This window comes from Choloepus didactylus, chromosome 11, assembly GCF_015220235.1.
Source record: "Choloepus didactylus isolate mChoDid1 chromosome 11, mChoDid1.pri, whole genome shotgun sequence".
Lineage (NCBI taxonomy): Eukaryota > Metazoa > Chordata > Mammalia > Pilosa > Megalonychidae > Choloepus > Choloepus didactylus.
Genome location: NC_051317.1, coordinates 42042367 through 42068720, shown reverse-complemented (window position 1 = coordinate 42068720; position 26354 = coordinate 42042367). Strand labels below are relative to the sequence as shown.

Sequence of the window (26354 nt, the reverse complement as noted above, 5' to 3'; positions counted from 1 at the left end):
CCTCTCTTCCTAGGGAACAGTTTCCTCATGGTCCTGGGCACTACACTGTATGTCCTACAGTCAGCAATCCCTTGCCGTTTGTTTGCTCTCCCATGGCGTTCTGTAGGAGAGCTCTGTGAACTGCTTTCTACATGCAAGGTAAATTCTGGGACAGCAAGTTCCTCAGGTCACCACCAGACAGATTGGGCCAGGCACATATACTCCCAGTATGTGCATAAGGGTTTCTCTGCTCCCTCCAGAACCAGAACCAGGGATCCATACTGGGGGTGTGAGTTGGTGAGGGTGGGAGACGGCCAGCCAGGGTACCATATTATTGCAGTCCTTTCACTGTTTTCTGGAACTTTGAGAAAGATGTTTCTGCCAGTTCTTGTTGGTTGTTCAAAGCTTGTGTAATAGGATGAAGCTTCTCACTCTGCCATTTTGAGTGAGGTCCAGCGTGACCTCATCTTTAACTTTAGCCTTTGGGAGTTTTGTGCCTCTAATACCTGCAGTCTTTGAAAGTCAAGTCTCAGCGCACCCCTCTGTCACCCTTCCCCGGCCCTTCACTCCTGTTGAACCAGTTCTTTGCTCTCAGCTTGACTCTTTCCCGGCTCAGCCTCCGGCCACTTGCACTGTGCTCAGACCTGTCTTTGGCCTGACTTGTTACCCCACTTGGCCCCGACTTGGTCTATGGCCTGTTACTGCCATAATGCCTCCTTTAACATTCTAAATTTCCTGCTCCCTTATCCATCAACCATACTCATTTTTCCAAGTTTCAATAATAAAAACAAGAAAACAAACATCCCACACTGTTACCTGCTTTCTCCACTCTTGGTCCTAATATTGTCAGAGACATATGGCAAAGTGAGTTGTTACCTTGAAAATTTAGTCTAACTTTCTGACTTCAGTTGAAACCTCCCTAGGGTTCAAAATTGCTTGGATTCTTTTGAATTATTTACTTTGTTTTGTTCTGCTATCTAACTCCAAAAATTTGAGGCACTTATAAGTAGCATGAGGAACAAGACCATTTAAAAGAGGTCTAGTAAAGGAACAGAAGTCTTAATGCAGAGAACATAATTGAGCAACAGATTTATCCTCATGCTTACTGGCAGCCAATGCAAAAAGGGAAACTAGGTCAATTGCAAAATTCTAATTGTCTGATAAAAGGATGCAAGCAATTTTGAGAAACTTTTTCCTGGGGCTAAATTTTAAGAATTTAGCACACAGATTCTTGATAGAACATATTAGTACACAGATTCTTGATAGAACATATGAGACAAATCTTTAGCAATTGTTTGGTGGTAAATGGAGAAACTGCCTCATGGCCATTTCCTGTACTGAGCTTCATCAAAGTGGGTGGTATAATAGTAAAAATAATCCAATGAAGACAGTCATTGGAGAATTCAGAAAGAAAGATCTAGGTATTTATATATTTTCTGTTGATTTTGTTTGAACTTAGGTATAAGCTCAACATACCTAAAGAATGAACAGATAAAAATCTTTCTGAAATAATGATTGTCTTAGTTCTCCTTTTGTCAGCCCCATTTCATGGGTCACCTGAAAGGCCACCTCTCTGGTGCTTTCTTGAGCATCCATATTTCTCTCTTCTGTGAACTCTCATGCCACGTGGGTGTGCCTCTTGTCTAGTTCCTACATGACCCATCTTGCTTCATATTTATTTGGGTGCATATTTTATCTTCACCTCCAGCCTCTGAAGTCCTCCAGGGCAGCAATTCCATTTCCCATGGAACTTAGCTTAAAGGTTTGCATGTAGTAAGAACTTGAGGTAGTCTTGGTATCATAAGTATGAACTATGATTTAATAGTTTCTAGATTTTAAATATTTAAGCATTCCACTTTAAGTGGCTTAGAATATTTCTAAGTTGAGAAATGTTTCAGCAGAAAAATATCTTGGTTATTTTTTAAATACACTGGTTAATTTCACATTTTACTTCTCCTTACTGCAGGTGCCCAGTTGTGGAGAAGCCTCAGTGAAAGGTAGGGAATTTTCTTTCAATGTTGTGTTTAACCAAGAGTAGGGTGGGGGGAGGTGACTGAGCAGCCAAGATGTATTTCTGAAATAGTATTTTAATGACAGGGACCTAAATCCTATAGGAATTGACAAACATGGGAAAATAAATAAAAATAAAAATAAATGAATTGAGGATAAGAATAAACTTGGGACTCATTCTAAGAAATGTTTCATATCTTGCTACAGTAGTGGATGACGTAAATTTTTGAGAGTCACTTCCAAATCTTCACACTAATGTGATTTGATGTGAAGGGAAGGTGGCGTTTTCATTTAGGATTTCCTTTTGGAATTCAGTTTGGTGCATGAACACTGCTGGTCTGTTGGGAGAAGAACAGGGCCACAGTGAAGAAAGTCACAGACCTCTGCTGGAACATTCCGGAAAGGTTAACCAGCTGTCGGTTGAGAGGACTTGAGTGAGGGTGGGGGGAGCCAAAGAGGAGAGGCTGGGAGGTGGTTGGGTGTGACACTGTAGTACGTGTTGACCAATCTCGTGATTCCTTACCCAGCTGGGGCAAATGTCAGTGCCCCTCTCACTTAACAGCATCACTGTGGTAAAGGTGTTGTTTCAGATGGAAGAGGAAAGGGCTGGGGCAGCTTACTGGGGGTAGCACAATTTACTTCATGAACCGTGTATATGAGAGGTAGAAAAATGAGGAAAAGTGTGAGAATTGATTATTCCTGTAAAATGAGTTTTTTTCTGGTATTTATTATTATTATTTAATCCTGCCTTAAAAATATTTTTGCTTTACTTAAAGTGGGTGGAGGGGGTGCTTGACTTATATCAAAGTGCGTATCACGCAATTCATGCTCAAAAAGTAGGACCAGAAAATTCTGTTTAAAATCTAATGAAAAAACCATAACCTCCAAATCCTAAGAGGAGCTGGTATTTTCTATAATAAAATATATAAATATATATTATATTTAAAAATACATATTATATATTACTATATAATAAAAGCTCTGTTCATGGAAATGATGTTTATTTCAAGTATAGAGACTAATTTGTGACTTAGGACTGCGTGCTTGCCTCTTCGTTTCTGATCCCAAATTATCACGGGTAGAATATGAACTTGCCAAGAGACTCTGGAGAAGGAGACGTTAGAGAAAATGAGGAAAATCAGATGCCAGGTGTTTTTCAGGGAGTGGAAGGATAAACCTTGCCTAGGGAGGGAACCTGCACAGCAGGCTCTGATGGTCATTTGTCTTGAGTAGCTTCTTGGACCCAGTGTTCAGAACCATGTGCCATGTGTGAATAGTTTAAAATTCTCTTTGTGTGTTATGGAAGTTCCCTTAGGGGAGTGTAAAGATGAAGAAAACTCTAAATTAAATTATTCTTTTGAGAGGGTTAGGAAACCAGCCATGTGTTTTGGAATTGTTGAAATGTGTTTTTGGGTTTTCTTCTGTCTGCTTTCATGCTTCCATGGGCTTTTCTACATTGTCATCTTTTAGGAAAAACATTTAAATTGAGACCTGTAAGAAAACATTATAGCCAGAAATAGCGTCTGGGTTAAGCAGTGTGACTTTGGAAATCAATAGAAGATATCTTTGAATAAAAGGTATTTTATTTGCAGTTTGACCAGTATGAATTTCTGTAATTATTTTAAATTGCATTTATATACTCACAATAAATTTCTTTGCTAACAGACTTTTATCATTAGTAAAGGATAGGTTAAAGAAGAGAATGAAAAGCAAATTGAGGATTTAAAACATGGTTGTTAAGCAGAAAATACATTTCTGTCCCAGTGACTGTGTAAATAGAGCAGATAAATACTGCTTAAATTTCAGATTTCTTCTAAAAATGAATGACAGAGTTTGTATTCATGTACATAAACTAATTTGTGTAATTGGTAACACAATTTTAAGGCATACTGTAAATCGATATGACTAATTTCTACAATCATAATAAAATATGTACAGTGACTCATTTAAATAAATTTCCTCTTTTCTAATATTTTAATTTACCCAATAAATAAAGTTTGCCGTATGTTTTATATGTGCTTCAGAGCTCTTCAGGACTTAAACAAAAATTCTGTTTCTCAGACCTTATTAGCAGAAATAATGTTGTAAAATTTTTTCTGCAGTAAAAAGTAATAAGCAAAAAGTAATAAGTTTTACCCACACAGGGAAACTTAAATTCAAGTCATCTTAACTACCCATTCTGTTAAGGTTTCAAATGTACAGAGGTTATATTTGCAGTGATGGAAACATTTTGGTAAGGGATGCTGGTGATAATAGCATAACACTGTGTGAACATAATTAATAGCACAGAATTATTTGAATGTGTTTAAAAGGAGAAATTTTAGGTTCTATATGTGTTACTAGAATAAAAATTTAAAAAAAATCCATAGAACTGCACAACACAGCGAACCCTAAGTAAAACCATAGATGATATAGTTAATAGTAGAATTATAAACATGAGTTTCCATCAGTTGTAACAAATGTTCCACACCAATGCTAGTGTTAATCATAGGGTAGTATATGGGAATCCTATATTTTATGCATGATTGTTCTGTAAACCCACAGCTTCTATAATATAAAAAAATCAAATCATCTTAAATTAATTCATTGATTTGCGCATTCATAATTTAACAGAGAGAGGCCTCAGGAAGGGATTACTATGGGTCCAAAATTTGCTCCCTGGCTCTGTGCATGTTACAAGAATATACTTGTACCAGTTTGTATACATTATGTTCCCCAGAAAAAGCTATATTCTTTAATGCAGTCTTGTGTGGGCAGATGTATTGGTGTTGATTAGATTGTAATTCTTTGGTTGTTTCCAAGGAGATGTGACCTGCCCAACTGTAGGTGATGATTCTGATAAGATAATTTCCATGGAGGATTGGCTCCACCCATCCCACATGGGCCTTGATTAGTTTAGTAGAGCACTATATAAGCTCAGACAGAAGGAGCGAGCTTGCTACAGCCAAGAGGGACACTTTGAAGAACGCACAGAAGCTGAGACAGTAGCTGCAGCTGAGAGACACATTTTGAAGACAGCCGTTGGAAGCTGACACTGACATTTTGGAGAACGCCATTTTGAAATGCCACCTGGGAGCAAGCAGACACCAGCCACGTGCCTTCCCAGCTAACAGAGGTTTTCCAGATGCCAAAAGCCTTTAGTGAAGTTACCTAATTGTCGTGCTACCTTGGACACTTTATGGCCTTAAGACTGTAACTATGTAACCAAATAACCCCCCTTTTATAAAAGCCAGTGCATTTCTGGTGTTTTGCATTCTGGCAGCATCAGCAAACTGGAACAATACTTACCTCCTACAGAGGTGGCCAGGTCCTATTAACTAAAGTCCCAGGACAAAAATTTATAAAGGCAAATGAAACAGAGTCATTTTTGCAGAGGAATTGAACCATCCAATGGATTCGAATACTCACGTCAGTTGTCTCTCTCTCTCTCTTTCTCTCTCTTGCTCTTGCTTTCTTTTTTTTTTATGGATTTTATTTTTTAGAGCAGTTTTAGATTTACAGAAAAATTGAGATTTCCTGTATACACACACAGCTTTCCCTATTATTGACATCTTATGTTAATATGGTACATTCGTTACAATCAGTGAACCGGTCTTGATGCATTATTATTAGCTAAAGTCCATACTTTACTCAGATTTCCTTGTTTTTTGCCCAATGTCCTTTTTCTGTTCCAGGATCGCATCCAGGAGTCCACATTTCATTTAGTTGTCCTATGTCCTTAGGCTCCTCTTGGCTGTGACAGTTTCTCAGGCTTTCCTTGTCTTTTCTGATCTTGACATTTTGAGGAGGACTGGTCAGCTCTATTGTAGGATGCCCCTCTGTGGAATTTGATATTTTTCTCATGATTAGACAGCAGGCATGGATTTATTTGGGGGACGAGGGGGAAGACCATAAAGGTAAAGGATGCTTCTCACCAGTCATATCAAGGGTTAATACTATCAACATGACTTCTGACTGTTGAGGTTGACTTTGATCACCTGGCTGAGGTCATGTTTGTCAGTTTTCTCCAGGCTGGTTCTCTTTTAAGCAAAAAGTCTATTTGGGAAACAAAATTAAGATCAGAAGGCCGTTGATGAGTACAGAGCCAGAGAAAGGGATTTGGATGCATGCCCTTGTGGCATATAGCAGCTGCTTCCATGGCCCCTCCAGGCACGCACCCACCTGGCACCTGGCAGCTCAGGGCTGCGCTCTGGTCTTGCCCACAGACAGGCTGGGTCACCTTGGGCAAGTGCTCTAAGCTTCCTGTGCCTGCCTGTCTCCATTCATCAGGTGAAGAAATACAGCTTGCCTCTCCGACTCTGGCTGGGGAAGGATGAGAATAAGCAAGCTAGTGCAATGTCAAAGGGTTTTTAAAAAAGGACTGCATATTTTTTGACGCAGTGCTCTTTCTGATTGACCCACACTCAGCTTTACTGGTCAAGGCATTGTCCCTTCTCCTTTTCTGGAGTCCTTGCAGCCCGCAGCCGTTCTGAATACATCTCCTATTTGGACGTGAGAATTTCCACTGTGAGCTTTCTCTGAATGCAGAAGCTGTTCAAGTATTTGGTAATGAAACAATACTAGTGAGGACAGCAGGACCAGGGGACGCCCTTTGCTAATAATTGGATTTGGTTGGAGAGAGAGTATATAAGCTCCTTATTATATGGCTTTTAAAATAATTTATAATATTTCAGTATTCTTACACCCCAGAGAAGGCAGGATAATGGAAATAAACTTTTTTTAAGAAAGTATTTCATTCATTCCAGAATTTCTATCCTGAACAGTGATTAGGAGCCAGAGTCCTAGATTTGGTCCCCAACCTGTAACTTGTGACTTTGCCAAGCTCGCTTCTCTCTTGGCCTTAGTTTTCTCGTCTGCTTGGTGAGGAGGTAAGATTGAATCATCTCGAATATCCCTTCCAGTTCTCAGAAGTTCACCATGGTGTGACTTGAGGAATCCAAGTTCTCCTTTGATGTCATTGTCCTTTCATGTCTTTGGTCCATGCCTCGTTCAAAGCGACTTAATTCACACCAGAAGGGACACTTCCCTGTGTTCTTAGCAGTTTTGTAAGAGGTGCTTTTTGCCTCTTTTTTGAACAATCATGGGATTATGGTCTCCACTTCCAACCTCCCCCTCACTCGGCTGAAGTTAGGGCTCCCCTTTCCCCCCCACCTTTGGCCAGCACGACTGAGGTTCCCACGTTGGTCACTAAGGGTTAGCATTTCCTCTTTGCAGAATTGCAGCCCTTTGTGCTGTTCTCAGAATGAGCCAGGCCTTCCCTCCAAGGGTTAATTGGTTCCTTTAAGGAGCATTAACTTCCCTGTTTAAAAAAAAAAAAAAGGATAACTGGACAATTCAGCGTTCATAATGCCATTGTAAAGCTTTCAAATGACAGGACTTCCTCCCTTCCCTTCCCTAATGACTCCTTATTTTGCAGAGTGTTATTTATTCTTTGGGAATGTTGCTTTTGTCAGTGAAACTAAGCTGCAAGTATTTCTTCAAGATTTAGCACGAAGATGGTGTAGCATGAATATGCTGTACACTTAGGTGTGTGTGTAGTTTTCCTGGATAGTTCCAGAGGGTGTTATGAGGTTCACATGTGTTATGCTTAGCTAGTGCATAATATTAAAACCAGGCTCTGATTTCTGCTGCTGTCATCCACAGTAAAAATAAGATAATTTTAATCGAACGTCATTCACCTCAATTTTTGTAGCTGGAAAATTCATTTAGCAAAAATGTGATTCTCACTCTGTTTGTTCCACGAAGGACTCATGTTTGACCTGCTTCTTCAATAGACATTAAATAGACATTGTGCTCTACAGTCTGTGAATAAGATTTATCCAGAATACTAACCAAACCAGTATCTCTTATGACTCATTCCTAGTATTGAATTGAAACCTGATCCATGGTATCATAATAGCTTTTTATGACTGTGAGAGACTGTGGTAACTGGTTGAATGGAATCCTCTGGGAAGGGTCAGAACTTTTGCACATGGCCTTTTAAAAACCAGAATTGTTTCAGTTTGGCCAGGTTTTTCTAAGTATAAATTAGAGAGATAAAACTTTACTGACATATACCATTCATTCACAATTTCTTTACCTATTTCTTTAATGATTTTGTTTGTTGTACATATAACCCAGATTAAGACGTTATTTGCATTGTAAATCTTGTTTTATTGTTCACTGCCAATTTACAGAAAATGAAAGTTTTTTTCATGGGAACTAAAGTTTTTGAAAATCATGACTGAGAGTTATGGGACTCTTTAACAGACATTCGGGGAATCCAGAAGTTTCTAGCAAGGTGTTGGCACAGGAGATGGTGGAGGCTTTCCAGTGATGTAACTGGGGTGTCAGATCTACTTTGCCTTACCTTGAGCTGACTCTTCAGGCGCTGAACAGAGAATTTACAGGATCAGTCTTTCTAGAGCCAGCAGGGATTAGCCCAGGAGCTGTGAGCTTTATTGGGGTCCTCTTCTCAGCCCATGTCTCTCTCACCTGCTCTTAGGGGCAGCAGTTCTGTGGCCCTGGGATGAGATGCCCCTTTGTTACTCATGAGTTTCCAGCTAACTGCCAGTCAAAGCATTCTAGTTGGTTATATATTTTTTTCCCTAGTTGGCTGCATTTTTGGGGAGTAGGGATGGAGTGAGGGGAGAGGAACCAATATTTTTGGTTGTAAAACCCAAGTCCTAATTTTCTCTCAGCTCATAGGCCCAGAACAAACTGGAGCATTTAAGTGAGCTTAATCCTTGAATGACAGTTTATGCAACAGTTAAAAGTAAAAACTACCGGAGTGGGAATATAGTCATTTAGCATTTTTAAATCGTCCTCTCTGAGGAATGGAACTGGGTGTAAAAACTACATTTTTCTGTATTTATAACTCGTAACATTGCTCATATCAAAGTTGCACAGACAGGGTTGCTGATCAGGATTCTCAAGTAAAAAGCATTAAATAGTCACTGGGTGGTTTAAAAAGGGTTACTCTCCATGTTTGGCACAATAATTTTAACTTAGGCATTGAAACAACTAAATTTTCAGTTTTAATATGTAACCTTGCAATCTTGTACCATTGCAACTTGTACAAGTAAGAGTTGTACCTTTTTCATAATGTATAATATTTGAAAGCTGCATTTATTATTTAAATTTCAACCTGAATTCATTATTATTTTAATTTCAGCCACATCTCTGTGAGTTTTAAAAGAAAATCTTGTTGTGAAAGATACATTTGATTGGATTAAATGACAAATTATTTTCCTTGGAAAAAACATTCACTTAAGTTCAGAATATGCTGACCTTTAGCAGAAGCTTATCTGGGCTGGGATAAATCTTTAGCTGAAGTTGCCTGGGCTGGCCTGGGAGCCATGCACTTCTTTTAAAGTTTGTGCTCTGCCATAATAAGAAGTCAAATAGGCCTTTTATTCATTTTTTTAAAAATAAATAAAATTGAACACAATTCTGTGGTTATATATTACACAATGGATAGTAAAGCCCTTCTTTCCTCCCCACACGGAAGAATGGATCCATTCATTGACTGATAGCGTGCCCTTAGCCAGAGCTGCTGAGATTTGTTCTGAAAATTTCTCAGAATTTTGTATCTGATTCCAATCTGCTGTTAATTTTCTAAAGTTATATTTTTGAAAATCAGATCAATTAAAGACAAGTATGGGACAAGGAGCTAGAAGCAGTTTTAAAGCTGTTTTGGAAAAAAATGATATGAAGAATTAGGCTTATTATTGCTTCACTATCAGTGGTGTCCTACACACAGAATTATTTACAAGTTTGCAAAAACACCTCTTGCCAGATATTCAAGGACTGCTCTTTTCTCCCAAGGGTCTGTCTGAGAATGCAAGTTCAAAGGAAAAGCCCCTTAGGAAATTAATGGATATCTTCCTGACAGCAACTGATAAATTTCGGAGGCATTAAAAAGAAAATGAAATAGGAAGTACATTTCAGAACCTCCTTGCTTCAATGGCTGAGGGGAGTAAATTTTCAGACCTGGTCCTGGTGGTATATTCCTTTCATGTGAATCTCATTCTCAAGTTCAACAGATTTATCAAGTCAGAACATGTGCAGAGAACCAGGGGTCAGGCTACCTGTGGGTCTGGGAGCAGCAGACCCACCTGATTTAAACTCAGGTGTCCCTAAATGGAAAGTGTTCACTAATGTATTTTCTTATAGTTTTATAATTGTCGTTTATTATAGTTTTTGACATTCCTTTAAGTTAATGTAATTCTGTCATAGTCTGATTTAGCATGAGTTCAGTCACCTGTTTTTTTCTTCTTCATTATTTTGGTTAGTCTTTGAATTATTGAATGTGTGTGTGTCCTGCAGTTCCCCATGGCAGTTCATTTTAGATCTCTACAGCCACTTGAGAACAGATGAAAATTACAACTCTGATCATTTTATCCATGTTTTCAGATTCTGTTAACACCACGTTGATTAGGTTTGATTAGGTAGCAGATCCTGGCTGAGTTACTGAGGATTTGAAAATAAATTAAGTTCATTTATAAACATCTAAAGTAATTAAGCTAGACTAATTAAGTGTTATCTGATAGCATTCTTGCTCCAGTAAATTTAAATTACCGGAGAAGTAAGAATGATTAGTGGTTAACAGTTCTCTTAATTCTCTTTGACCTGTGTTGCGAATATGTGAATATAAATTAAGACTTTGCAGGTGGTTGGAAATCTATTTCCCTCATTTATTTATTTTGGGTTCCCAGACATTGTTATTTATGGTCATTATTTGCCTAACAACATTGAAAATATAACTTTGATTTTTTTTTCCCGATTTTAAAAGTAGTGCCTGCTGATTTAGAAGATCAGAAAATATGGAAAAATATAAAGAAGAAAACCCAACTCACCTATAAATCCCTCACCCAGAAATTAAATTCTCTTTCAAGTTTTAGTTTATTCCAGTATTTTCATAAAATTATATATATACTTATCTATTCATCCTTTCAACAAATATTTATCGAGCCTCTTTATCGCCAGACCTTCTCTGGATGGTTTGTGGAAAAAACAATCTGGCCCTCATGAAGTTCACATTCTAGTGAGGCAGAAAACAGAGAAATAAATTACTCACTTATATGTGGTTAGATGGTGAATCGTATTTAGGAGAAACTGAAGCAGGAAACATTGGGGACTGGGAGTGCGGAGGGTACCAGGGGAGCTCCAGTTTGTAACAGGTGCTCAGGGAAGGCCTCGATGGTGAAGACTTTTGAGCAGAGACTTGAAGGAAGTGTGGTTGTGAGTCAGGTGGAGATCTGAATGAGAAGCTTCCAGACAGAAGGAAAGGGCAGTTCAAAGGCCCTGGGGCAGGAGCCAGTAGTAAGGGGGATGGTTGTTTCAGACCAGTAAGTTTTCTGTTGTTATGCGGTCGGGGTTACTGCTTCTGGGGGGAGGGGCGGCCGGTAGCTGAGCCCTCAGCTCTCGGGGCTGCTTAAAGGGTACCGGCGGTGGGGGCTCTTTCCCGGAGGCGAGGGGGAGGCGGAGGACTTGGCCGGGTCCTCGGCGGGAGGCGTGCAAGGTGTGGAGGGCGGCGATAAGGACAAGACACTCTTCATCCAGTAGGAGTATGTGCCAAAGAGATTTATTCAGGGGTGATTACAGGTTATATAGGCTGGTAAGAAGGGTAGGGCTGGAGAAGAGGTGAAGTAGCCTTAAATGGCAATACTGAAGGAAGAGGGGCTAGGATTGGTTCTGAGAGGACGCAGGAGCCGTTGCAGCGGGCGGGGGTTGTTCTGGCCACGGTGCATGCGCGCTGGCGGTGGCAGGAGTGGCCTTGGCACAAGGGAGTGTGTGGGCAAGATAAGGAAGTGAGGAAAGGGCGGTTGGGAGAAAGGCGGTTTCCTCCGGCAAGCCTCCCCTGCCCGTGACATTTTGGGTGAGGAAAAGGGAGCTGCCCTGACCTCGCTCCTCAGGCTCGGGGGGGCTGCAGAGGGCACTAACGCCCGTACCTACTACCCTCCCCAGGGGGTGATCAGGTCCCCTGGCCCAGGCCTGGCAAGCCGAGGTACAAGCTCAGCTACCCGCACAAGTTTTAGTTTATTCCAGTATTTTCATAAAATTATATATATACTTATCTATTCATCCTTTCAACAAGTATTTATCGAGCCTCTTTATCGCCAGACCTTCTCTGGATGGTTTGTGGAAAAAACAATCTGGCCCTCATGAAGTTCACATTCTAGTGAGGCAGAAAACAGAGAAATAAATTACTCACTTATATGTGGTTAGATGGTGAATCGTATTTAGGAGAAACTGAAGCAGGAAACATTGGGGACTGGGAGTGCGGAGGGTACCAGGGGAGCTCCAGTTTGTAACAGGTGCTCAGGGAAGGCCTCGATGGTGAAGACTTTTGAGCAGAGACTTGAAGGAAGTGTGGTTGTGAGTCAGGTGGAGATCTGAATGAGAAGCTTCCAGACAGAAGGAAAGGGCAGTTCAAAGGCCCTGGGGCAGGAGCCAGTAGTAAGGGGGATGGTTGTTTCAGACCAGTAAGTTTTCTGTTGTTATGCAGCCATAGTAATGGGAACAATGGAATATTATGCAACCAGTAAAAATGATATCGTAGAAGAACATTTAGGAATATCAGAGTTCACCCTATATTGATAAGTGTAAAAAACTGCAGATTTAACGTAAGCACAGTGAGGTACGTGCATGCTGCATTGACAGTTATATGTTGGTAGAGAAGCGATCATCTCCCTGCGAGAGGATGATGGGTGGTTTTTGTCTTCTGCATTTTGTTTACCTACTTCATGTTTTTTCCTTGCAGTGTTAATTGCAGAGCCTTTTTCCTGAGGGGAAACACAAGGTATTCTGTGAAAGAGCACTGTCCGTCCAGGCGGGCAGGGTGGGGCCTGTGCCTGGGAATGTGGGGAGATGTCATGCAGCCTTCCGCCGGCAGCACCACTGGAGGCGTTTGCTCAGTTCCCGGCTCACAAGGGCTCTAGCTCCCGAGCTGCTGATCAGAGATGAGGCTCTGTTTACCTGGAGAGAGACTGGCCCGGCCCCGTCACTGGAAACCAAGGTTCAGGCACAGGGAGCAGGGGAGAAACAGGTTCCAGGCTCCCCTAGCCCGGGTGCCACTCCTGGAAGTGGGGTGAAGAGGACTTAGATCAATTTCCAAGGCCAGGCAGTGTTCCAAAGAGTGGGATAAAGATCTCCAATCCTTCCTTTCTGAGGCTCAGAGTCAAGTCCCAAGCTGAGCTTCCAGATACAGGTGAAGGGGCCTGGTGAGTGTTCTTAGGATTTAGGGATGCTCCCAAGGGCGTTTCAAGGAAAGATGGGAAAACTCTTTGTACCTTCCAGAAAAAAAATATATAAATCTCTATCTTTATGCTCCACACTGTAGTCTTTGGACAGATGGAACAAGAATGAGGGTGATGGAAAAGTTTTGGTAATGGACGATGTTGATGGTAGCACAGCCTTGTCAGTGTAATTAACACCACTGAGTTGTATACTTCTCTAGTGGTTAAAATGGGAAGTTTTCGGTTGTATATGTGTTGAACCACAATAAAAATGGAAACAACAACAACAATATAGAACTGTACTACACAAAGAGTGAATCCTAATGTAAACTGATGGATTTTAGTTAAAATTACATTGGTTTGTCAATTATAACATATGTACCACACTAAGGCAAAATGTTATTAATAGGGAAAACTGTGTGTGTGGATGGGTGGAGTATATGAGAATTCTGTACTTTCTGCATGATTTTTCTGTAAACCTACAACTGCTCTAAAAAATACAGTAAAGAATAAATTTTTAAAAAATGAATCTGTGGGAGCGTCAGGATGTCTTCCAAACCTTTCCCTGAATTTTGTCAGCCTATTTCTCTCAGTCTCTCCATCTATTGACATGCATATATTCCTTAATTATATTTTAATTATCCTATTTGATGTATCAGAGTATATAAAACATCTACATAAGTTATAGAACATTATGATAAAATGAAAACACATGAATCTACTGTGCAACCAGGACTGGCGCTGGGCAATTCCCTCTGGGCTCCCTAACCCCAACCTGCTAACTCCCCACCGAGGAAAGCATGATCCTGAATTTTGCGCCTTTCATTCCATTGCTTTTATAAATAGTTTTTGAAAATATTGCTAATGTATGTATCCCTAAGTAAAATTTTTGTTTGTTTTTGAGATCTGTAAAAATGGGACCATGATTATGTTGTCTTTGAGGATTTGGGTTTCACACTCACTTGTTTTTTAAAAAGATACCTCCATGTTACTCTGTGTAGCTGTAATTGATTCATTTTTTATTAGTGTATAATATTCCATCCCATGACTATACCACAACTTATTTATCCATTCTACTTTCACTAGACTTTGGATTTTTATCAGATAGCCCACTGTTTCTGTGAGTTTCCAAGTTGACTACGAGGCAGCACTGAAGAGCACAAAAAGATAAAAGGTGAATGCTCTAGGAAAACAGTTTTTTTTTTTTTTTTTTTTTTTTTTTCCTTTGGTCATATTTTTTTTTTTTTAATCATCATTTTATTGAGATATATTCACATACCACGCAGTCATACAAAAAAACAGTTTTAATATATAAAGTGAATAGCTTCCTGAAACAGGATGCTGTGTTTTGGAAGCTTGTGTAAAGTCTATGCCAATATGTGGGCTCTGACCCTTCTTTTCGGAACACTTCTGGAGTTTGTGCAAGTTTTCCTGGAGCCCTGAACGCGAACGTGCTCAGCAGTGTGTTCTACTGCTAGCTGCCACTAGAGGGCGTGAGAGAGGTGGGCTGTCACTATGCAATGAATCACTTTACTAGCTGTGCAACCTGGGTGCAAGGCTCTGCAGTGTTACTAGTTCCAGCATGTTTCAGCAGAGCAAAAACATTAACATTGCAATTGTTATAAGAAAAAAAAAATCCAGTTAAAGGTTATATTTATATCTGTGGCTGTGCACATAAACTCATGGATACACATATATTTTAATGTGGTGGGGGAGTGAAAAAAATGAACAGGGACTAAGAGAGGAGTCAGAAGGATGTGTGGATGCAGAATAAGGCAAAAGACTGTGGGTGGGAGACATTCATATTTGAGTGACACGAATTGTGACAGATGGCTGGGCCTTTTCGTTTGGAAAGAGGTGAATGATTTTTGGGGCCCCCAAGAACAGAGTACTTTTGATTTCCATCACCCTCTCACTGCTTGCTTCTCTCCACTGTCTTATGAAATTTTTTGAATTTTGTTTCTTCTGGTATCTTAACGGTCTCTTCTTCCCTCCTTTTTCTCTGACTTAGTACTTTTTCCTCTCTTGATGTGGATGCGTGGATTTTATTTTCCCCACAGAGCTCTAAATAACCTTGCATAGTGAATCCCAGTTAATTGCTTAATTTGCAAGTGATTGGTGGAGGAAGGGCCTATTGGAGAATTGCTGGCCCCCAGTCATGAATTGACAAGTACCTGGTAAACACAGGGGGATAGGTTCCTGCTTGCTAGAAAAAGTGTACAAAAGTGACAGGTGCCTAAGTATCCTCAGGACCTTGATTTATTTGTAGTCGTTGCCTGAATAATGGACCCCCAAAGATGACTGGTTTCTAATCCCTGAACCCTTGAATATGTCATCTTCCATGGCAAAAGGGACTTTGTAGCTGTGATTAAATTAAGGATTTGGATGTGGGGAGATTATCCTGGATTATCTGGGTTGGGCCTAGTGCAATGACAAGGGTTCTTATAAGAGAGAGGCAAGGGGGTCAAAGCGGAGAGAAGATGCTTTGCTACAGGCCATGGAGATGGAAGAAGGGGCCATGAGCCAAGGAAGGCAGACAGCCTCTGGAAGCTAGAAAAGGCAAGAAAACAGATTCTGCCCTGGAGTCTCCAGAAGGAACTTAGCCCTACTAGACTGACCTTCAGAACTGTGAGATGATAAATTTGTGTTGTTTTAACCCACTAAATTTGTGGTAATTGATTACAGCAGCAAGAGGGAACTAATCAGTACTCCTTATGATGTGAAAGAACCAACTTTCATGTGAAAAATGTCAAGAGCACGTTTGCCAATTCACATTTCCATCCACTGAAGAAATGCAGTTTGACACTGATTTGCAGGAGAACGGCATCCTAAAACAAAGGGTTCGTGATGTGGGACAGGAGGGTTAAGTACACGAAAGCCAAGGGAAAGACCAGGGGGCCTGGGAGGATGTTTCCACTGGGCAACGAGGAGTAAGAGGATTTGAAAAAGAAAACAAAATAGTTAGGAGAGTTGAGAGTTGTGAGGCCGCCATGCTTGGAAGCCCGGGGCAAACAGTGGTTCAAGGACGGTGGCCACCCACCTTGTTCTGAGAGCACTGTGGGAGATCACTGGATTTTACAAAAATGTGTTTGGACACCTTTAGAAGTAGTTCTCCATGCTTTTTGTTAATGGTGGAGGAGGAGGAGGTTTGCAAGAGTACAAAACCAAATTCAGCCAAATTCAGTGGCTCACCAATGAGACAAGGTCTGAGAAAATGGAGGTAGCCAGTGAGTGGTGGTGAATGAATAGAGAGAAAGTAAAACAGTGATGCAGAAACAGAGGAGCTTGCCACTATCTTTTTTTGATTCTTTATCAAAATATGACCATATTTAAGGCAAGGCAAAGAGGCAAGCAGCAGAGCTGCACCGCCTTTGTCTAGCAGGCAAGGCCTTGCTCATTGTCCTAGTTTCCAAGGGCTGTCGTCGCAAAGTAGCACAAACCAGATGACTTAAAACAACTGAAATGTATTGCTTCCAAGTTGGGGAAGCCAGAAGTCCAAAATCAAGGTGTTGGCAGAGCCAGGCTCCCTCTGAAAACTGTAGGGTAACTCCTCTCTCGCCTCTTGTAGCTTCTGGTGTTGGCCAGCAATCCTTGGTGTTCTTGGCTTGTAGACGCCTCACTCCAATTCCTTTCTTCTCTGTCTTCCCATGGCCGCCTCCTTACATCTGTTTGTGTCTTATCTCCCCTTCGTATAAGGGCACCAGTCATTTTGGATTAAGGGCCCACCCACCCTAATTCAGAATGACCTCATTTAACTAGACTACGTCAGCCAAGAGCCTGTTTCCAATAGGATCACATATGCAGGTACTGGGGGTTAGGATTCCAACATGGCTTTTAGGGGTGCACATTGCAGCCTGTAATGCTCATGCCTGCTGACAGAACTTGCAGGGAGGGACTAGACATTTTGCTAGTGGGCAGGGCTACAGAACAGGACAGGTGATTGGCTTGCTCAGTGTCCATAAATGTCCCCTGGAAAATCAAAGGCATTAGGTCACTTGCAGATGCTGGAATGCCAGCTGGGTAAGTTGAATTCTAGGCAACATCAGTGCTTCCAGCAGTGAGGACATTGCTTCTAAAGGATGTGACCTTCACATTGCCATCGGAGTTCTCTGTTTCCTTTTTAATCTGTTTGAAAGAGGAGAGTATGTAGGAAGAAGGGGAGTGAGGGGGTCAACAGTATTATTTGGAGATAGTTGGTAAAGGACTCAAGGTAGCCCATGTAGCACCCTGCCTGGAGTCTGCTGCTTTACTGGTGGGCTGTTTATTGAGTTTTTGAAGGCTATTCTTACTTGTGCCTGTTTTTAATACCTGAACAACTGGGAGAGAGGACTTATAATCCTGCAGTCATTTGGCTTGTATTCTTAGAGTATTTTTAAACTATTAACACACAGAGCCATCTCATGTCATTTAAAGCACAGGATTAATTTCTCCTGGACTGCAAGCTTTGCATTTTGAGAAGTGCCTCTACTTCCACTGAAAACACGTTTTGAGATCTTTTTTATTGATGTTTGCCTTATTTTTCTGGTCAGTTATTGTTATCGTTATTAAAATGACGGATGATATTTTCTAATCACAACCCAGGATTCATCACCATGGAAAGAAAATGGTTTGATTTCCAAAACTCATCAAGCTAAAAACATCCTCAAAGTCAGAAATGATGGTTTATTTTGAATAAATTGCACATTTAAATACTTTTTTCTTGGGACTACGTTGGAATGAAATCATCTCACTTTAAAGGGCTTTTAATGGATGCTAATTTAAGGGCCACTGTGTTTAGAATATATAATGAAGAGTCTGATTAAGAGAAACTTCTATTTTTAAACTTGAGAAATGGGTCTGAAACTGATTTGCGGTCAAAATGGTATACTGTCCCAATCTGGATCCTTAAAAAATATTAAAGTGGAATAGAGAAGACTGCCATTCTTCAGTCTTGAGTCTATAAGGAAAAGTGTGGGGCGAGGGGTGGGGGAGGATGTATGGGAAGTTAAGGGACATATGTGTCATAGCCTACTTTGCTCATTTACATTCTGACATCTTTGGAAGATAACTTTACCCCCACTAACGCAAGTCTGACTTTGGGCAGAAAAAGGATGTATTGTACCTCTTGGGGACTGGCACTATCTTCTGCTTGGTGGGCAGTGTGTATCGTGTAATAGGGTTACTCAATGTCAAGTCAGTGTCAAGGATGAGGCGTTAACCAATCCTGACCATCCTCCCCTCCCCCAGGTGTGATAGATCTTGGCTCCCCATTTGTGTCACCAGAGGAGAGGATCCCAAGAAAATATAGAAGTGGATACAAAATATTTTGGTTAGAAAGGTTGTTAAGATGGAATGCCCAAGATCCTGTTAAAATTTTTCTCAAGGAGCAGTTCATGTGACGCAAAACAAAACAAAAACCCAGGAATAATACATTCATTATGAGCCCCTGATTTTCCATATTTTTCTCTTTATTGTGTAAGGACATGCCATAATCAGGTAGTGCTCTGTATCATCCAACCATAAAATCTCAGTGGCTTGCAACAAGCATTTATTTCTTGCCCATGTGTCTGTGGGTGAGCTGGGGTTCAGCTGATGGAGGCTGGGCTTGGCTGCGGGTTTTGGGCTGTATCCAGGCCTGCTTCACAGTCTTTCAACCCAAGGCATGTAATTCAAATGGAAAAAGGCAGGAGGAGCTCGAGGGCAAACCCAACCATTCCAACACATTTAAGCCTCTGCCTGTTAATATCCGCCTGGCCACAGCAAGTCACATGCTGAGGTCTGAAACCAAGAGGGGAAAAACACATCTGCCACCGTGAGGCAATAGCAAAGTGTGTGTGTGTAATGTATCTTCAAGGGAGTGAAGAATTGGGACTCATCATTTAAGCTGACGTTAGTTTATTACGTGAGAATACTTTTCAGGTCATTATGTTGGTTTTCTTTCTATGTTCAGTGTCTGCCAAATAATGTTTTTTTTTGTTGTTTTTTTTTTTTGCTGTGTACATGTATATTTTTTCATTTATAGGATATAAGCTTATAAATCTTATAAATCCAATTTCCCCTTTCATTATTTTTAAGGATGGCTACTCTCAATATCTTTTTCTAACCCTTGTTATTTTATAGTTGCTTCTTTAATTTTCCACAATCTCATTAGTTTTACCAAGCAGTAGTTTCAAGGAATTTATTCAATATTATTATCCCTCCCCTTTTCAAAACCAGAACATTTTTTCCTAGTAATAATTTCAGGATATAAAATTATTGATAAATTTGACATTATAATGGTATATTTGTATGCCTTTCATTCACATATTCAGGGCTAAAGAGTTTTATGAAACCTGTTTTTATATGGCTTTGATCATATCTCTTACCGTAAAATTGATAGAAGGGCTTTATTGAACACACTGAAAGGGGAACTTGGGAGGACAAAGATAAATTCTTTGGCAAAATCATCCACCTATTTCTCTAACCTAAATTTATGCTGCTGAAACATGATTTATTTTTGGTTTGTCTCTTGATCATAAATTAAACTCTGCTGGTAATGCTTGTGGTTATTCAACAAATGTTAACAGAAGGCCAATTATATGCTAGATTTTGTCCGACTATGGTCCAAAGTGAACATGGAATGTATTAAAAATATTACTTTTATTGTGAAGAAACCAACTTCTCATGTTATCTATTCAGGAGTTCACTAGCTATTTATGCTTTCCCTCAATAAAATATCTTTTATCTTGGCCTGGCTCTGAAATTCTTCACTTGAATTCCCTGTGACATTTGTAAAGGGATGAAACACTATAAATGTCAACCTTTTTAGTTGTGAAGAGAGAGAAGGAGGTGCCATGTTCTAGTTTTACCCTCTATGTCTCTCACAGAGCTGCTATTTTGGATTCCTGCTTAAACTTTGGGGTCATCTTTCCCGTGGCTGTCTTGAGCTTGAGTCAATGGATTCATTTTTCCAACATTTATTAGGCACCTGCTGGGTACAAGATATTTTGCAGGACACCTAGAGTAGTACCTGGTATTATATTAGGATTTTATTGTATATCCCACGATGTTGAAACAAGGGCTAAAGGTCTCTGATATCAGAGAGGGTTTGTAAGAGTTGTACATTGCTGGGCAATAGTTGAAGTTGGGTGAGTTCACCTTTTAAAATAATTCTAAAGAGATTGCAGTGCTATTTGCACAGAGAGGAAGGGCCTGTGATACCAGATATAAACAGCTCTATTACATCATTAGAAAAAGTTTTCATTGGTTCACCATGCTTTGGGGGGAGGAAGTATGCTGCTATACTAAATTTATAAATAGCGCTTAAATTAAAGGAGGACTTATTATTTGAAATCAGGATACCTCATGGAACTCAAGAGCAAAAAATGTAAGGAACCAGGAGCTGGAAAGTCATCAGGGACAGAAGCAGTTTGAATATTCCACTGGAATCAGAGGGAGCTGACGAGGGCTTGAGTAAAAGGAGAGGCAGCCAAGGAAGGGTGGTGGCGGGCATGGGGGTGGGGACCCTGAGTAATCGTCACCATCCCCATCACCATCACCTTCACCATCATCATCTTCTGCGCTAAATGCTTTCTGTGTATTATCTATTTTATCCTCAGAACAACTCCATGAGGCAGGAACAATTCGCCTTATTTAAAAGATGAGGAAACCAATGTTCATGGTGGTTAAGTAACTTAACCAAGGCACCAGAGGGAAGATTTCAACTCATGCCCCTCTCCTCCCCACAGCCAGTGGGTTTAACCTGAGTGTTCCACTATTTCCTGTATCAAATGGATTAATTGCCTGTCCCCAGAATATAGCTTCTTAACAGCCAAACAGCATTTAGTCAAACCAGATTACTGCTAGGAGTTTAAAATGTTTGCATCACATGCCACAATGTGGAAGCAAATGGAATGATGTCATCATCTGTGTTCAAGGATTAGAAATGATCAGAGCCTATGGGGGTAGCTAACCTAGATGGAAATAAACCCTGACTTGTAAGGTTTCAAAATACTAAAGAAGATAGGTTATGCTCTTTGGCTTGGAAAGGAGTCCCTTGCTCCTGTTAAAAAAGCTTATTTTTAGTAGTTTTAAAGCTTGTTTTCATCACAAAAATTAGGCTTTATTTTTAGTAAAAATATGTTGATTTCTGTCATATCAAATAATTTTTTTCTTGGCACCAACTTGTTTGTTACAAGTGGAGGAATTAAATCTTAGGAGATAACGTGGTACCAATGGAAGGATCTTTGGACTGTGAGCAAACCAGGTCAACTCCCTGAGCCTCAAGTTCTTTATTAGTGAAAACAAAGTGGGCAGACTCACTATAAAGCTATGGTAATTAAGACATTGTGGTAAAGCAAGCAATGGGACCCAGTGGGGATTCTAAAAATAGACCCACAAAGATATGAAAAGTGAATTTTTGACAAAGGTTCAAAGGCAATTCAGTAGAGGAAAGAGAGTCTTTTCAACAAACGGTGTGAGAAAAATTGGATATCCACATGCAAAATTATGAACTTTGATCCCTGTTTTAGTTTCCTGGCTGCCAAAGCAAATGTTATACAGTGGATTGGCTTAAACAATGGGAATTTATTGGCTCATGGTTTTGAGGCTAAGAGAAGTCCAAATCAAGGCATCATCAAGACGATGCTTTCTTCCCAAAGACTGGTGTTCTGGGGCTGGCTGCCGGTGATCCTTGGTCCTGAGCTCCTCTGTTACATGGCAAGGCACATGGCGGCCTCTCTTGGCCTCTGCCTTGTCTTCCAGGTTCCACTGACTTTCAGCTTCATGCTTCCCATGACTTCTTTGAATTTCATTCTGCTTATAAAGAACTCCAGTAATAGGATTAAGACCCATCCTGATTGAGTTGGGCCACACCTTAACTGAAGTAAGCTCATCAAAAGGTCCTACTTACAATGGGTTCACACCCACAAGGATGGATTAAGTTTAAGAACATGTTTTTCTGGGGTACATAGCTCCAAACCACCACAATTCCTACCTTGTACCAAATGTAAAACTTAACTCAAAAGGGTTCATAGACCTAAATGTAAGCCGACATCATTGCAAAATCTTTATAAACCCAGGCTGGGGAAAGTGTTCTAAGAAACAGTAGTAAAAGCATTATCCTTAAAAGACAAAGTTGATAAATTGGACTTCATCAAAATGAAAAACCTTTGCTCTTTAAAAGACGCTGTTAGGAGAATGAGAAACCAACCCACAGATTGGGAGAAAATATTTGTAAACCATGTATCTGATAAAAGACTTGTATCCAGAGTATGTGAAGGACGCTAAGACTTAGTAATAAGAAAACAATCAGTCCAGTGAAAAAGTCCAAAAGGTTTGAACAGACATATCAACAAAGAAGACAAACACATGAAAATTTGCTCAACATCTTTAGTCATTAGAACTGATCAGAACCACAGTGAGATACCACGACACCTATATGAATGCCTAAAATTCTGAAGGACTAGTCATTTCAGGTGTTGTGAATTTGTGGGGCTGCAGGAACACGTGTAAACTGCCACTGGGAGTGTCAGTTGGTGCAACCATTTTAACTGTTTGGTATTTCTTAAAAAGTTAAACATGAACCTACCCTGTGATTTAGCCAGTCCATCCTAAGTATCTACCCAAGATAAATGAAAGCTTATTTCTGCACAAGGCCTCCTACATGAATAGCAGCTTCATTTGTAATAGCCAAAAAGTGTCCATTAACGGGTCAGTGGATAAATAGCATATCCAGGCAATGGAATACTGCTTATCAGTAAACTGGAATGCACTATTGAAAGGGGCAACAACATGGGTGGATCTCAACAATAATTACGTTGAATGAAAGAAGCCACTTTAAAAAAGAGTGCCTATTGTGTAATTTCATTTGTATAAACTTTTAAAAATGCAAACTAATCTACAGCTACAGAAAGCAGATCAGTGGTTATGTTGGAAGGAAGGAGTGGTGCTGGGAGGGATTAAAAGGGGTACCAGGAAACTTTGTGGGATGATGGAGATGCTTGTTATGCTGATTTTGGTGATGGATTCAAGGGTATATACATACATCAAGAGTTATTGAATAATACATTTTAAATATGCACACTTTATTGCGTCATTTATGCATTTCAATAAAGCTGTTAAAAATGAAATAAAGCAGGTGCAGTGATCAATGCCAACGTGACTGAGAACTGAAGAAGAGGTAGGAGCTGTTCTTTTTAGAAGCCAGCAGGAATTTTCAAGAACTCGTTCCGACACCCTTTCCTGTTGCTGAATTCTCTTTCATATGTGCAGTCTGGCACACATTTTTTTGAAGTCAAGATGATTCAAAGGTTCTTTGATTTTTGAGAATTTCATAACACTTGTTTAAAAAAAAATAAAAGATGCTTACCATAGTGCAAGGATGAACAGTCCTAGGCCTGAATGATCAGTTGAGTTTACTTGGGGAATTTCTTTCCACCTTTTTGTTTGCACATCATGAAAAAAAAAACCCAAGGGAAGATGAGTGAGTGGAGGAAACAGGTGCTATTGACTCTGCCTAAACCACCCCCACACCCTCAGGTCTAGCTCCTGTTTTTCCAAAAGCCCTGTCACCTGTTTGAAATAGATGATCAAAATGAAATATGCATGTGCTTTACAAAAATATACCTGAAAAGCCTTCGGGCAGAATTCAGGTTTTTCTTTCCCTCCTAGTAGCATTAAAATGTCCACACCTTTCAAACTAATCTATAGTGACAGAAAATTGAGCTACCTGGAGGAGGCATGGTCTGCAAAGGGAGTGAGGCAGCTTTGGAGGGTGCTGGAAACGTTCTATGTCTTAATTGTGGTGGTGGTTTCACGAGTATAAACATCTGTCTAAAGTCATCGCATTTCACACTTTAAACAGGGATAGTTTATTCTCTGTCAGTTATGCCTCAATAAAGTTATTTTTTAAACTCCACACCTTTCGGCCCCCTGCCCTCAACTTTAGGAATAGTGCACACAAGTATTAATAAAATAATCATATTATTGCCTCCCCGAGTAATTTTCTGCAGGAAACAAGAATAAAATCTCTCTTTTAGTTGCTGTTTCAGCTCTGGCCATATAGATTAGTTTTAATTTTAAACTTGAATGGCTCTTTCTATACCTCTGTGGTTATGAAGGGCAGAATCCAATGTTAAATTGATGCAATTTTTTTTAGCTAATTAAATATGAAAAGTAATCGTTTGATCATTAGTCATTTCTCCTCAAACATATAGCTGTGGGGCAGGATGGGACCCTTGATGAGATGTTCCTTGAATCTCTCACAGTGGTGAAGGCATTTTGACACATGATAAATACTTGTCATTTGGCTGAATGGATTTTTTTTTCCCCTTTTGATGTTTGGAATCACCCATATTAGCTAACTGCTCTATTCCCGGATCCCCAGGGTTTACACAGACCTAAAGCACACACGGAACAGATTAGCCAGCCATTAAAAAGTTTTGGCAAGATGCTTTTCATCGTCTCTTTCTCGGTTTCTGAGCTCTGGCCATTAGGAGGTCGGGTTGGTTTGGAAGAGCACTCCCATTTCCTGCTGAGCTCTTAGGAGGGTGGCTGATCTGCTCTGTGCAGGGCAAGCAGCTTGGAGCTGGCATCAAACAGACACAGTGCTACCTACCTTTTCCCCTTCCCTTTGTGTAAACTTCAGTTTCCTCCAAGTCGAGATCATTCCTGGATTTGGTTTTCCTATCATGATGAAAGCGACTCATTTACTGGTATAAGTGTGAATTTCCTGAAAGTGACAGAATCAAAGGGTTTGAGGTTCCCAGGGTTTCAGCTCCTCTCTGTAGTAACTGAATTCATAGTAGAGTTGGGTCCGTGGTGTCCACAGCAGATGGGTGCTCTGTGACAGGCACGTGCAGCCACCCGTCAGCCCTGAGCTCCCAGTCAAGCTTCACCACATTTTCCTCACTAGGGCAGGAACATTTTGTCCTCTCAGGTTTTATAAATTAGTGACTGTGTAAATGACTCTGTTCCAAAAACAAGGGTAATGAGGATAATTGATTTGCTCTTAACAAATTTACAGGTGCTTCAAGTATATCAAGAGGGTAGATGTTACTATAGAGAGAATCCTGCCTTAGGAAATAGAGCTCCTGAGTAAGAGCTTCTCGTGCTCTTCGTTAGTAAGGGGTCTGCGCTGGGATCGAGAAAGCTGCTCTCTTCTCAACCCCATCACAAAGGCTTTCCATCAGAAGACGATTCCAAAATCAACCAATTTTTGTAAATCTACTCACTGAATGTTTGCATTCTTATCAACAGCCAAATCTTTTGTTCCCACCGGAAAGCATTCAGAAATCATAATAAAATAACCATGAGTTTTACATTTAAAAAGCTATTTGAATGTGTACTTCCTTCGGGAAGAATTCTTATCTGTTCATTTGAAAATGTCATTCACAATTACCATACCAAGCAAACATTACTTACCAAAGAAAAGTTATTTTAAAGCACGTCATTCAGTTCAGACTTATTTGGTTAGTGGAGAATCTGGTCCCAGTAATTATTTGACATCTAAAAAGGCTGGTGAATAAACTCATTAATTTTTTACAGTTACTCAAATTGTGTTCAAGGCATGTCAAGGAAGAGCTGAAAATGTCTTTAATCAAATAAGTGAGGTTCTGCTTTCGGAGATAAGGAGAGAAGTGAGTGAATGAAAGGATGTGGCAGGACCAGGCTCCTGGGACAGTGGGCTGGCTGTCATGGGAAGGGGCTTTGAGGCTCCGGGCTGGCCGGCAGGGTGCGCACTGCGGTGAGAGCAGCAGGTTGGAGGGGGGCAGGGGAGGGGCAGAGCAGGTGGGGGAAGGGGAGAAGGGGGTTAAGGTGGAGGACGGAGAAAGTGGAGGAGGGGGCAGGTGAAGTGTAGGGGAGGTGGAGGAAGGGAGGAGGTAGAGGGGGTAGGTGGGGGAGGGGGAGGAAGGGGGAGGGGGATCTGGCGAGGGGGGTAGAGGAGAGGGGTGGGGGGGTGGAGCAGGTGAGGGAGAAGGGGGAGGAGGTGGGGAGGGCTGGGCGGGCGGGACAGGGGCTGCGCTCTGACCTTTCCCTGTCTCCCGGCTCACCAAGTCCCGGCACTGGATTACGAAACATGTTCTGGAAATTATTTCCAGCGGGCACATGTCCCTTTGGTGACAGCTTATTTCTGGGTTCCTGGGGCAGATGCCTGGACTCTGAGGACACTCAGGGGTGTGTTTCATG

General features: G+C 40.7%; 1 protein-coding gene and 1 long non-coding RNA gene across 2 annotated transcripts in view; one reads left to right on the top strand and one right to left on the bottom strand.

Annotated features, from left to right (window-relative positions):
* The window catches only part of RETREG1 (reticulophagy regulator 1), a 174435-nt gene that overhangs the window by 72762 nt on the left and 75319 nt on the right, over nt 1-26354 (top strand). The window contains exon 3 of the mRNA XM_037798769.1: nt 1946-1976. Coding sequence (XP_037654697.1) covers nt 1946-1976 — 31 coding nt within the window. The remainder of the gene's footprint in view (nt 1-1945; nt 1977-26354) is intronic.
* Nucleotides 12048-25903, bottom strand: LOC119505889. Its single transcript, XR_005210895.1, has 3 exons — nt 24784-25903; nt 23536-23604; nt 12048-12148 (listed from the first exon to the last, which is right to left on the bottom strand). It is a non-coding gene; the product is annotated as an uncharacterized LOC119505889 (long non-coding RNA).